This window comes from Pteronotus mesoamericanus, unplaced genomic scaffold (assembly GCF_021234165.1).
Source record: "Pteronotus mesoamericanus isolate MK-2021 breed Mesoamerican mustached bat unplaced genomic scaffold, CSHL_Meso_final contig_73, whole genome shotgun sequence".
NCBI classification, from domain to species: domain Eukaryota; kingdom Metazoa; phylum Chordata; class Mammalia; order Chiroptera; family Mormoopidae; genus Pteronotus; species Pteronotus mesoamericanus.
Window position 1 is genome coordinate 1065939 of NW_026555245.1, and position 12576 is coordinate 1078514.

Sequence of the window (12576 nt, forward strand, 5' to 3'; positions counted from 1 at the left end):
CCGTGTAAAGGATATTAGTAACATAATTAGAAAAATTTGAATGTGGACTTTATATAATAGCATTGAATCAAGGTTAAATTTCCTGAATCTTATAATTGGACTATGATTAAATGGTCGTTCATTATGTCACTATTGCAACGTTTAAGTAGATTTAGAAAATTTAAAAATAAACTGAAGAAAAGCTATTACAATAATCTAGGGACAACAGGGTGTAACTTGAACTAAAATTGACAGTAAAAACAGAGAAGCATGAATAAATTTAAGATACATTTTGTAGGTAGAACGGACAAGGCTTGTTAATTACTATAATGTGATGAATGAGAAAAAAGAGACGAACCACGGGCGCAAACAAAACAAGTCTTTCGCAGAGGTCCTAAATTAGCTCCGCCCTTGGCCCTTTAGGCCCAAGCGGAGGAAGTGAGAAGAAGGAAGGGACTACCAGGCTACTGGTAAGCTTCCGGTCTTGTGTCGCAAAGAGACCGTAAATCAAAACCTGCTTGGCTCCTCCCCCATAATGGGCGGTCCTGGAGAGTGACCGAAACCAATGGCGAGCAACTCATTGGGTCACTCGCCCAATGGCTCTGGAGCGGGGCGGAATCTATGGCACGAGGCCTGATGGCATGCTCTGGGGCTTGCTTAGGCGAGATCTCTTGAGGTTCCTGTAGCACGTTTTGAAGGGTGTAGACGGTCTGCAAGGGGATCAGCTTCTGCGGAGGGGCTTCCGCAGTCCTTTCGCGGAGGGAAGAAGTGCTGCCGCCGGCTTTAAACCCGAAGTGCGGGAGCGAGACGACCTGAAGGAATGGGACCAGCGCCTACTGGAGCACAGCTTTGCGGAGCTGCTGGGGATCCGGAGGTGGGTGAGCCACCTGGGAGGAGGGAATCCTCAGCGTGTCGGAGGGAGCAAAGTCTGAGCGCTCGCCAGCAAGGAGCAAAAGGCGCGATACCCTCTGGAGGTTCCATTTGCCCGATGCTTGCAGCCTGGGGCACATGGTGGCCCGCTCCTGGAGCGCTCCAGTAAGGCTCTCCCTGATGTGGGTTTGTGGATGGGGGCGGGGCCCAGGGCTGTAGTGGAGAAGGTTAGGGATCCCGCGGACCAGTGTTTGAAATCTGCTCACAGCATAGGCATACTAACATGTTGAACCTCGAGCTCATGGGACTTAATTCAAGTGTCCGCTTTCTTCCAGGATTATTATAAGGATTGGATGACTTATTGAGTATGTTCTCCAGAGCCCGTAGGTTCAAGCTCTTTTCTATCACTAATTGATGATTAACATATACAGTCTATAGTCAGGGTTTGCTAGGGAAGGTGGAATCCGGGAGGATTTGAATAGAGCAAGAGTGGAAATGACATTTCCAGCAGAAGAGGAAGCACCGTGGTGCGTGCTACCTGGAAATACAAGGAGCTCACGCATTGCTTAGGGAGGGCCCAGTCAGTTATTACCCCCTCCAACTCCAAGCAGTGCTCCATGCTAGTGCTGTCAGGTACACAGGGAGCCCTCAATTCAAGGAGTTTTCAGTCTAGAGCTCAATAATGTCCTCCTAAGTATTGATTATCCTGAGTTTTGCACAGTTTGACTCCCATACAAAAGAGGGACCGGAAGCAGGTAAATCTTTTACCTACATCCTATCATGGTGGCACAGACAGTGGTACTAAGCAACTCTGACCTCACATGGCTTCTTCCTCTCACTGGCCACAGATGATGGAGCCAGCTCTGGAAAGCACAGTCAAGGAGAGGCAGAAGGAATCCTCAAAGAAGCGTACAGTGGCTGGATCTTCAGCGGAAGGCCTCCTGCAGCCGGTGAAGCTTAGCCGAGCAGAACTGTACAAGGAACCTACCAGTGAGGAGCTTAATCGCCTTAGGGAGACTGAGAGCCTGTTCCACTCCAGCTTGCTTCGTTTACAGGTACTATTGTGTGGCTGGGGCTTAGGTTAGAGGGGCAGACCTGAGAACCTGAGGCTGAAGGACTCTCCCCCACCCCTTCTTACAGGTGGAGGAGCTACTGAAGGAAGTGAGGCTGTCAGAAAAGAAGAAGGAGCGGATTGATGCTTTTCTACGGGATGTCAACCAACGGATCATGAGAGTGCCCTCAACCCCTGAAACAGAGGTAAGACTGGTGGTATAGGGAACTGGAAAGCCCAGAAGAGGTTCTTGGTGGGAGCATCTGAAACAGGGGCCTTGCTCTTCTCTGGAGGGGTTAAGGTGCTAAGGAGCTTATTCTCACAGCCAGGAGGCTCAGCTGAAAGTGTGGTCAACCACATGTTCATTCATTTAGCAAAAATTTATGTGCCTTGTAGTAGTTGTGTCGTTAGGCTACCTCAGTGAACAAAGCAGTCTATATTCTAGTGTTGTGGTTACAGACAATAGATCATAACTGTGACCAGCAAACTGTATGGCAATTCCAGAAGGTAGTAAACATGATGAAAAAAGGGAAAAGTAGGACAGGGTAAGAGGATTATGGGAATATCAGAGGTGTGGAGTGGTTTGCAATTTTACATATATGTGTGTATATATTTTACTTACTGATTTTAAAGAGAGACAGAGGAAGGGAGAGAGACATCCATTTGTTGTTCCTTTTATTTAAGTATTTATTGGTTGTCTCTTGTATGTGCCCTGACCAGGGATTGAGCCTGCAACCTTGGCATATTGGGTCAACTCTGTAACCAACTGAGCTATCTGGCCAGAGCAATTTGCAGTTTTAAAAAGGATGGTTGAGATAGGCCTTTTTGAAGTGACATTTGTGTGAATATTTAAAGGAAGTGAGTTAGTCATATAGATATCTAAAGGAAGAGGAGCATTTCCTGGAAGGAGAAACAGCCAACACAAAGGCTCAAAAGCAGAAGTACATCTGGTATGTTCCTTGGAATGAATGAGAGAGAGATAGGAGATGAGTTCAGAAAGGTAATGGAGGAGGGGGCATTTCATGCAGGGCCTTGTGCACCAAAACAAAACTTAGGCTATTGCTCTGGATGAAATGAGGGGCTCCTGCAGAGAGTGGGGCTTGTAGAACAGTGATATAATCTAATTTCAGTTTTAAAAAGTTTAGTCGGGCCCTGTCTTCTGTGACTCAGTGGAATAAGCATCTGCCTATGAACCGAAAGGTCCCCAGTTCAATTCCCAGTCAGGACACATGCTTGGGTAGTGGGCCAGGTCCCCAGTTGGGGGCATGCAGCAACGGATTGATGTTTTTCTCCCACATCAGTGTTTCTCTCCCTGTCTTTCTCTCTCCCTTCCCCTCTCTCTAAAAGTAAATTAAAAAGTTCACAGGTTATGTTGAAAGTAGAACAGAATGTGGCACAAAGGTGAAATCAGGGAAATTAGGAGCTTCTTGTGCAGTGAAACAGTGTTGGCTCAGACTAAGGTAGAGAAGCAGAAAAGTGGTCATGTCTGGATGCCTTGTGAAAATGAAATGGGTGTTCTTAATAAGTGAGTAAGGTGATTTAAATGTTTTTGGTTTGAGCAACTAGTATGGAATTGCCTTAATAGGGAAGAAAAGTTTACAAGAAGATCAGAAGTTTGGTTTAAAATATGTTGACATTTTATACTGGAACAGTGTACTAGACATCCAGGAGATATGATCAAGAGGCAGTCAAATCAGTATGTCTCTGTCTCCACAGCTGACTGACCAGGCCTGGCTCCCAGCTGGGGTTCAAGTCCCTCTCCACCAAGTGCCGTATTCTGTGAAGGGCTGTTTCCGCTTCCTGCCCCCAGCCCAGGTCACTGTTGTAGGCAGCTACCTTCTGGGCACCTGCATCCGACCGGACATCAATGTGGATGTAGCACTGACCATGCCTAGGGTGAGGCCCAGAGTCCGGGGGATGGAGAGGCCTGCCACTGTACCACCTACAAATCCCAGGGTTCCTTTCTTTTTCCCACCTGCTGCTTGTCAGTGAATTGAAATCTGAAGTATAAATTAAAAGAATACACCACTGCAATTGTCTTTAGAGGGCTACTTAGATAAGCTCTTGGGCCAATTGCTGCTCCTTTAAACCTTTGTGTACTGAGTATGGTGTTGCCAGCCCTGACTCAGGCACTCTGGCCTGCAGAGAATCCTTTGGCTTCATCTGGGCTTCCAAGCTCTCCAACAGTAAGTACTTAAGTGCCTGGCCATTTCTCTCTTTTCCTGACCCTCTGCAGGAGATCCTACAGGACAAGGATGGGCTGAACCAGCGCTACTTCCGCAAGCGTGCCCTCTACTTGGCCCACTTGGCTCACCATCTGGCCCAAGACCCCCTTTTTGGCAGTGTTCGTTTCTCCTACAGCAATGGCTGCCATCTGAAACCATTGCTGCTACTGCGGCCTCATGGTGGGCTGAGGGCACAGTATGGGGTGAAAAATCCAGTGGGGGAAGCACAGGGCCCTTAAGTCCAAGGCAAGAGGTTTGGGCCTCAAGTTTGAAGAGGAAAGTATAGGGACCTCAAATGCTGAGGTGGGAGTGTGTGGGGCCCTCAAGTAGGTGAAGGGTGGTGCAAGGGTCCCCTGACTCCAGGAGGTGCAGGGTTTCAGCACCCTCTGTCCCCTCCCAGGGAAGGATGAGCACTTGGTCACTGTACGTCTCCACCTGTGCCCTCCATCTGACTTCTTCCGTCCGTGCCGCCTGCTGCCTTCCAAGAACAATGTGCGCTCCGCCTGGTTTCGAGGGCAGAGTCCTCCAGGGGATGGTGAGCAGGCGCTGGTGTCAAGGTGGAGCTGGAGGGAAGGGTTTTGTGGGAACTTTTCTTACAGCTTTTCCTTTACTCCCATAGGTAGTCCAGAGTCCCCCACCCCCCACTATAACACATGGATTCTACAGGACACAGCCCTCGAATCCCATGTGCAGTTGCTATCAACTGTGCTGGGCTCAGCCTTGGGGCTGAAGGATGGTGTGGCACTTCTGAAGGTCTGGCTACGGCAGCGAGAACTGGATAAGGTGAGTTAGGAAGGGCCCAGCTTCCCTGTCTTGCTGAATGGTGGGCTGGCTCTGAGCTTGGGCCTCTCTTTCCATCTTTCTTTCAGGGCCTAGGAGGGTTTAGTGGGTTCCTGGTCTCCATGCTGGTTGCCTTCCTTGTGTCCACACGCAAGATCCATACCACCATGAGCGGCTACCAGGTCCTGCGAAGTGTCCTGCAGTTTCTGGGTAAGACGGGCTAGACTCAAAAAGGCCAAGGATTCCACCCATCCTGGAAATCCTCTCATGTTGTCAGATGTAATTTGGTTTCTTGCCATCAGACAGATGGGCAAACTGAGTCCCAGAGGCCATTTGCAGTTGGAGGGTGTCATTAGTCAGGATCCCCAGGGAGGGGAATACTTCCTGACACCCATTTTCTTTGGTTCACTTCAGCCACCACAGATCTGACAGTCAACGGGATCAGCTTATGTTTCAGCTCAGATCCCTCCTTGGTGAGTGGGACGGGGCTGAGTCTGGGCAGGGAGACCCAGAGGTAAGGCCCCAACCCTGACTGGCTTCTCTCTTCGCCTCCAAGCCGGCCCTGGCTGACTTCCACCAGTCATTTCCTGTTGTCTTCCTGGACTCCTCAGGCCGTCTCAACCTTTGTGCTGATGTCACTGCCTCCACTTACCACCAGGTACCAATGGTTCCCCACTCCTAGGTTTCCCAGATGTCCCATACCAGCCTCTCTGTCTTCTGCCAGCATCAGAACCTCAGAAACTCCTCTCCAAAGAACTTAGGTTAGGCATGACTCTTGGTCTGAGTCCTCAGGCCAATGAGGGGCAGGGACTATCGGTGGCAGTTTCACATCTGAGTCCCTGTGGCCCCAGGTGCAGCACGAGGCACGGCTGTCAATGGTGTTGCTGGACAGCAAAGCTGATGACGGATTCCAGCTGCTGTTGATGACTCCCAAACCCATGATCCGGGCTTTTGACCACATCCTGCAGTAAGTTTAGTGGTGACGCAGTATGTCAGAGGGCCCTCTTTCCGTAGGGCTACAGAGAGGGGGCAGAGGTCCTCAGGCTGGTGCTCAGATTTCCCTAGTTGCGGGGGATGGAGATAATACTTGAGGCCAGCAGTATCTGATTCTCCCTCTGTCCCTTTATGCCCCACCCCCAGTCTCTGTCCACTGAGTCGTCTGCAGGCAGCATGTCACCGGCTGAAGCTATGGCCAGAGCTGCAGGACCATGGTGGGGACTATGTCTCAGCTGCTTTGGGTCCACTAACCACCCTCCTGGAGCAGGGCCTGAGATCCCGGCTGCATCTGCTGGCCCACTCTCGGCCCCCAGTCTCTGAGGTGAGGTGGTGTGGGTCAGAGAGTTTGTGGGTCAAAAGGAGGTTGGATTCATGGTCCCAGGACATAAAAAAGACTCACTATCCATCTAATTAGCAAGTGGGTTTCCAGACTAAGCTGGAGGACTGTTGGGTTAAGCTCAGCCTTTCTGCACTCTGCAGTGGGACATCAGCCAGGATCCACCAAAGCACAGAGACTCTGGGACCCTGACGCTAGGATTGCTCCTCCGACCTGAGGGGCTGACCAGTGTCCTTGAGCTGGGTCCAGAGGCCGACCAACCCGAGGTGAGGAGCTCTGGGGTCTGAGGGGTGACCGACCCTGTCTGGGGAAGCCTAGCATGTGCATTGGAAAGAGTGAGGTGGATTGGCCTCATGCCACCTGGATTGAGGCCCATCAGAGAGATTTCTGACAGAGCCCTTCTTTGTTTATCTCTACAATCACCCCTTTCCCCTCCTCAGGCTGCTGATTTCCGCCAGTTCTGGGGATCTCGCTCAGAGCTTCGGCGTTTCCAGGATGGAGCCATTCGGGAAGCTGTGGTCTGGGAGGCAGTCTCTATGTCCCAGAAGCGACTTATTCCCCACCAGGTGGTCACCCACCTCTTGGCACTGTAAGCATTAGCATCTCAATGCCAGGGTGGGCTGGGAGCCTTTCAGAGGAGGGCCTGGCCCAGGTTTTTAGTGTGAGCAGTTCACATCCAGCTGCTAACTCCGAGCCCCTAATGTATATACTGTGTCTATACCCCTATTCCAGCCATGCTGACATCCCAGATACCTGTGTCCACTATATGGGGGGCCAACTGGATGCACTGATTCAAGGTTTGAAAGAGGTAAGGACCCTGGTTCAGGGCTGCAGTCAAGGCTAAAGATCATAGGGGAGCCTGTGGCTGGATTGGTTGGCGGTTAGAGAGCCCTTACTGCCTAAGCCAGGCTGCACTTCCTGGAATGTCCAGCAGAGGGGGCGCTGGCTCTGCAGCAGGCCTGGCCATTGCAGATTTCCTGGTGGTGGCTGTGAGGTTCTCCAGGGTCCAGGCCTCCTGACTGGCTTCTCCCTCAAAGACCTTCAGCACAGGAGAGGAGGCCCTGGCAGCCGCAGTGCGTTGCTACGATGAACTCAGCCGCTTGCTGTGGGGCCTGGAAGGTCTCCCATTGACTGTGTCTGCTGTGCAAGGAGCTCACCCAGTGCTGCGCTACACTGAGGTGAGCGCAAGAGGACAAGCAGTCCTTTCTGCTTGGTGATGCCCACCTTTGCCCCCCTCTTCCCCCCCCAGTATTCTCCCTTCCAACTCCTGCACCCCTTCCCAATTCCAGGCTGCTTCTTTAGCCCTCCTTATCCCATAGGTATTCCCCCCAACTCCAGTCTGGCCAGCCTACTCCTTTCATGAACGCCTTCGAGAGCGGGCCTCACTGTTGCCCCGGCCTGACAAGCCCTCTCCAGCCTACGTGGAGCCCATGACTGGTGAGGGGGCTCTTGGGAGGGGATGAGAGGGATTGTTCCCACCTCAAGCTGCAACCTGAGAACTCCCACTCTTCTCCCTAGTGGTATGTCACCTGGAGGGCAGTGGTCAGTGGCCACAGGATGCTGAGGCCATACGGCGGGTTCGAGCTGCCTTCCAGCTGCGCCTGGCAGAGCTGCTGATGCAACAGCATGGGCTGCAGTGCCGGGCCACAGCCACACACACTGATGTCCTCAAGGTTAGGCTGGTACAGGGCAGGGATGCCCCCGGGCAGGGGGAGGGGAACGTCGGGGTGCCCCAAGCTGACATGTACCTCCCCTCCCATACCCTCTTCCAACAGGATGGGTTTGTGTTCCGGATTTGTGTGGCCTACCAGCGGGAGCCCCAGATCCTGAAGGAGATACGGAGTCCCGAAGGGATGATCTCATTGAGGGACACACCTGCTTCCCTCCGCCTTGAGAAGGACACAAAACAGTTGCCCCTGCTCACCAGTGCCTTGCATGGGTATGGCCACCTCCACAGGCTCTTCTGTCTATAGACCCTTTTCTGCCCCCCTTCGGTTCTTCTGACCACTTGTCTCTCCGGGAGGCCAGATGGTATAATAGCTAGGGATATGAGTTCTGGTGTCAGGCAAATTTTAGAATCTTGGCCTCGCCATTTCATTGGCTAAGTCCCTAGGGGCAGGATTCTCCACTGGACCTATTTCTTACCTGAAAAATGGGAATAATGCTAAGACTAACCTCTTGGGTCATTAGTTAGGAAAACGTGAGATACTATGTGTAATGCATTAGCCCAGAACCCAGTGTTAGATAGAGTTTGAATAAAATAGTGGCGCTAGGGCTGAAACGCTGTTATTGAGCCCTGAGTGCCCAAGTCTCATTGCTACTCCCTCTTTCCCCTACAGACTCCAACAGCAGCACCCAGCCTTCTCAGGTGTGGCTCGGCTAGCCAAGCGGTGGGTGCGTGCCCAGCTTCTGGGTGAGGAGTTCACTGATGAGAGCCTGGACCTGGTGGCTGCTGCCCTTTTCCTGCACCCTGAGCCCTTCACTCCACCCAGGTGATTACCTCCACATTTTCCCTGTGCAGGAAGTTCCCCCTGGGGCCAACTTTCATCCCTCTTACTGTGTCTGCTGTCCAAATGGGAGAGGGTGGCTGAAACAAGTGCCAGAAGGGGTTCTAAGACACACCCCCAATCCATGCCAAGGGGTCTAGACTTCCTAGACTGTGCGGGAAGCCTAAGGATGTGTGGCTGAACCCCACCCTGCTCACTCCTTCCCCCTCAGCTCCCCGCAGGTGGGCTTCCTTCGGTTCCTTTTCCTGGTATCAACCTTTGATTGGAAGAACAACCCCCTTATTGTCAACCTCAACAATGAGCTCACTGGTAAGTGGTAGGGCTTGGTGGGCTGCAGAGTATGGCAGGCGGGGGTTTTCCATATGAATCTGTTAGGTTTTCTCTGTGCCTCCCCCATCCCAGATGGCTACACTTGACCCTCACTTCCCTTGGGTGGAGAATTAGTAGAAGGGAGAGGCCCAGAACAAGCCTTAGGGAACTCAGACTGCAGAGTTCTTAGAGATGTGGTTTGCCCACATGTTGACCAGAAACAGAATGGACCGGGGGTGGTAAGTGGGCTACCTGGAGGGCTGTGAAGGGGAGAGAAGGGAAGGGGCACTCTGAACACGGGGTGAGAAGTCTCACGGTGAGGAGCACAGAAGGGCCCAGATTAGAATAGATACCCAGACCTTTTGAGGGTGGGGTAGGAGTGATGTTTTCTGGCTGTAATATGAGGAGCTCCTGGTCTCAGCAGAGAGGAAGGTGTCAGCTTTCTAATTCCCCAGGTGTGTGGGAGCATAGGGTGGGAGGGGGCCAGGGGCAGGCCCCAGCTTGTACAGGGCCAAGACCAGAGGGTTGCCAGGCAGTGGAAAATTATGCTCTCTGGACTGGGGCTGGGAGTTTGACACCCTGCTGAGTTGAGGCAAATTTGGTGTCCCTTTCATGGCTTTTGCCACTTAGGGGAAGGGTACTGGAAAATCCTTGTAATGGATAGCTGCCGCTTGTGTAGTAGGAGGACCCAGGGCAGTAGAAGGTATCTTGGGGAGGGGGCAAGCTGAGCCGGGATTTCTCCCTTCCTGTCCACAGTGGAGGAGCAGGTGGAGATCCGTAGTGGCTTCCTGGCCACTCGGACACAACTCCCCGTCATGGTCATCATTACTCCTCAGGATCGCAAAAGCTCTATATGGACACAAGGTGGACCCTCACCCCAGGTTCGATCCCATCTCTGCCCCTAAAAGTGTGGTTTTCTCCCTCAAGAAAAAGCAGGCCCAGCCTGAGCTAAGAGAGACCTACGGTCAGGTCAGACTTATTTGATAAATATGTATCCCCAGATCCTACAGCAGCTCGTGGTTCTGGCAGCCAAGGCCTTACCTATTCTAGAGAAGCAACTATTGGATCCCCGAGGACCTGGAGATATCAGGGTAAGCCACTGACCAAGACCAACTCCAGGCGCTCTGGGGGTCCTGCCTTTGAACAATGGAAGTCTGGAGCTCTAAGAGCTCCCAGAGGATGCCCAGTCCCTTTATTTGGTGAGAAGGTCCAGAGGAGCCATTGAGACTGCCCAGGGTGACTGGCAGTGTCAAGGTCTGGAGGAGAACCAGGGTCCCAGCTCCATCCAGGCCTCATGCTTCTAGCCTGTACTCCTTGTGCTGGACACAAGCTTGCACCAGCTGGGCGTTGGTGTTTTGGCCTTCAGATGAGCATACAGGCCCATAATGGGTGGTCACACAAAGAGAAAGGGAGAAATCAGAGTGGGCATTTAGAGGGCTTTGTGGTCAGCTCCCTACTTTACATGGGCACTGTTGGCCTTTCCTGACCTTCCTCAGACAGTGTTCCGGCCACCCTTGGACATGTATGATGTGCTGATCCGCCTGTGTCCCCGTCACATCCCCCGGCACCGCCAAGCTGTGGACTCGCCGGCTGCCTCCTTCTGCCGTGGCCTGCTCAGGGAACCAGGGCCCTTGTCCCTGATGCCCGTGCTGGGCTATGATCCTCCTCAGCTCTATCTGGCACAGCTCAGAGTAGGTCCCAAAGGACTGACTAACCCTGGGGAGGGGACTTCCAGGGGGAGCGGGGACCATGGAGGTAACTCTGTCCTGCAATCTCGTCTCTCTCCTGCCCTTTTCTAGGAGGCCTTTGGGGACCTGGCCCTTTTCTTCTATGACCAGCATGGTGGAGAGGTGATTGGTGTCCTCTGGAAGCCCACCAGCTTCCAGCCCCACCCATTCAAGGTGTGCTGGCTGGTGACAGCCATCTGTTTGAGTGTGTACATGTGGCTCTGTGTGGGCATGCATGTCTGCGTGGCTTGCTCCATGAGTGACCTTGTGTCAGGTGTGAAGTATGTATGTCTTGGTGTCTCAGGATATACCTTTGTGACACTTCATTTCGCTGATTCCCCTAGGCCTCCAACACAAAGGGGCGCATGGTGGTGTCTCAAGGTGGGGAGCTGGTGATGGTGCCCAATGTCGAAGCAATCCTGGAGGACTTTGCCGTCCTGGGCGAAGGCCTGGTACGGGCTGTGGAGGCCCGAAGTGAGAGGTGGACTGTATGATCTCCAGTCTTAGGAACAAGCTGTAGATGGACAGTAGGACGTTAGACCTCTGGAACAAGGTGTCAGTGGTGGGACCCGCGCCCTCATTGCATATGGATCCTCCAATGGAGAACCTGCTGGCCTGAATGTACTGAATTGTCCCCAACAGAAGTCCTGCCCCAATTTTCTGTCTAATGCCCCAGCATTGGGGCAGGGGCCATGGCATCCTCCGGAGTTCCCTGGACCTGACTGAACTCCCAGAAGATGAGTGGGAGCCAGCTCAGCGAGGGAACTGACCGAACCCAGGAGATCCATTTACCTGTCAGTTCTGGCCTGGCTTCGTTTTTATTTGTCTTCCTAGGCTGCTCCCAGAAGCCTGGAGAGGAGGGCATGAGCCCAGAGCTGGGACTCTGTCCCCTTTCCATTGCCAGGATGTGTGTCTGCACCTCAACACGCCTTTCAGTGTGGTGTTGATCTTTAAATGGGGCCCAGAGAAGATGTAGTACTCCCTGAGGGTCACGGAGTACCAGCAATGAGCAGTGGAGGGGAGCTGGGAGATCGCATTGGAGGGGCGTAATGCCTGCCTGTGTTGGTTCTGCTGCTTTCCAGGACAGGGACATGGAAGAGCAGAGGACAGGAAGAGGCCAGCTGGGTGAAGGGGTGAGGGAGAGTGGTGGCTCCCCAGTCCAGGAGAGACATAGAAGCACAGAGCGCTGCCCTGGCCTGCCAGTGCCAGCCTCCCTCCACCTCTGTGCCTCTGCCCATTCACGCCGCTTACCACCTTCAGCGCTTACCACCTTCAGTGTGCTGCAGTGGGGGCGCGGGAGCGAGCTACGCCACGTCCTGCTCCGGGGGCTTCAGTGCCCGGCGGGAGGCGGATGCTGCTTCCTGTCAGCCTGATCCACACGCCCTTCCGGCAGCCTCCCTTCTCCATCTTCCTTCTGATTTTCTGGACTCGCATCAAAAGTGCCTTCTCCTTAAACCCAACTCACTCCCCCAGCCTGGGAACCTCTTTCCTTCCTCAAAAATACTAGAGCAGTTACTGTCTGTCCAGTTCACTTTGCAGTCACGAGTAGCATCAAGAACTGTTGTCTTAAATTCTAAAATTAAATTACTTACTTTCCCATGTTCTTGGCGTGTCTGCCTTTTTCACAGGGTTTTACCCTTGTCTTCTTTGGGGGCAGGAACATGTTTGACCATGAGGTTCGTGGCATCCAGTACAGTGTGCTGTACTCATGTAGGGTCAGGTGTGTGCAGAAGGGGCACCTTGTCCAGGCAGATGGAAGGCCAGAAGGCCACCAAAAGACTTCAAGGCAAAGAAT

The 12576-nt window shown here is 52.8% G+C and overlaps 1 protein-coding gene across 1 annotated transcript; it reads left to right on the forward strand.

The window, feature by feature from the left end:
- Nucleotides 1–593: 593 nt before the first annotated feature.
- On the forward strand, nt 594–12374 carry NOL6 (nucleolar protein 6). Its single transcript, XM_054582915.1, has 26 exons — nt 594–853; nt 1698–1904; nt 1990–2106; nt 3617–3796; nt 4137–4305; nt 4526–4660; nt 4745–4908; nt 4995–5115; nt 5320–5378; nt 5462–5563; nt 5757–5872; nt 6046–6223; nt 6382–6504; nt 6679–6827; nt 6971–7046; nt 7276–7416; nt 7558–7675; nt 7757–7911; nt 8014–8177; nt 8578–8730; nt 8957–9054; nt 9811–9935; nt 10056–10145; nt 10551–10745; nt 10854–10955; nt 11126–12374. Exons 1-26 carry the CDS (start codon nt 800–802, stop codon nt 11273–11275), a joined length of 3441 nt encoding a protein of 1146 aa, XP_054438890.1. The 5' UTR covers nt 594–799; the 3' UTR covers nt 11276–12374.
- The last annotated feature ends 202 nt before the right edge of the window (nt 12375–12576 follow it).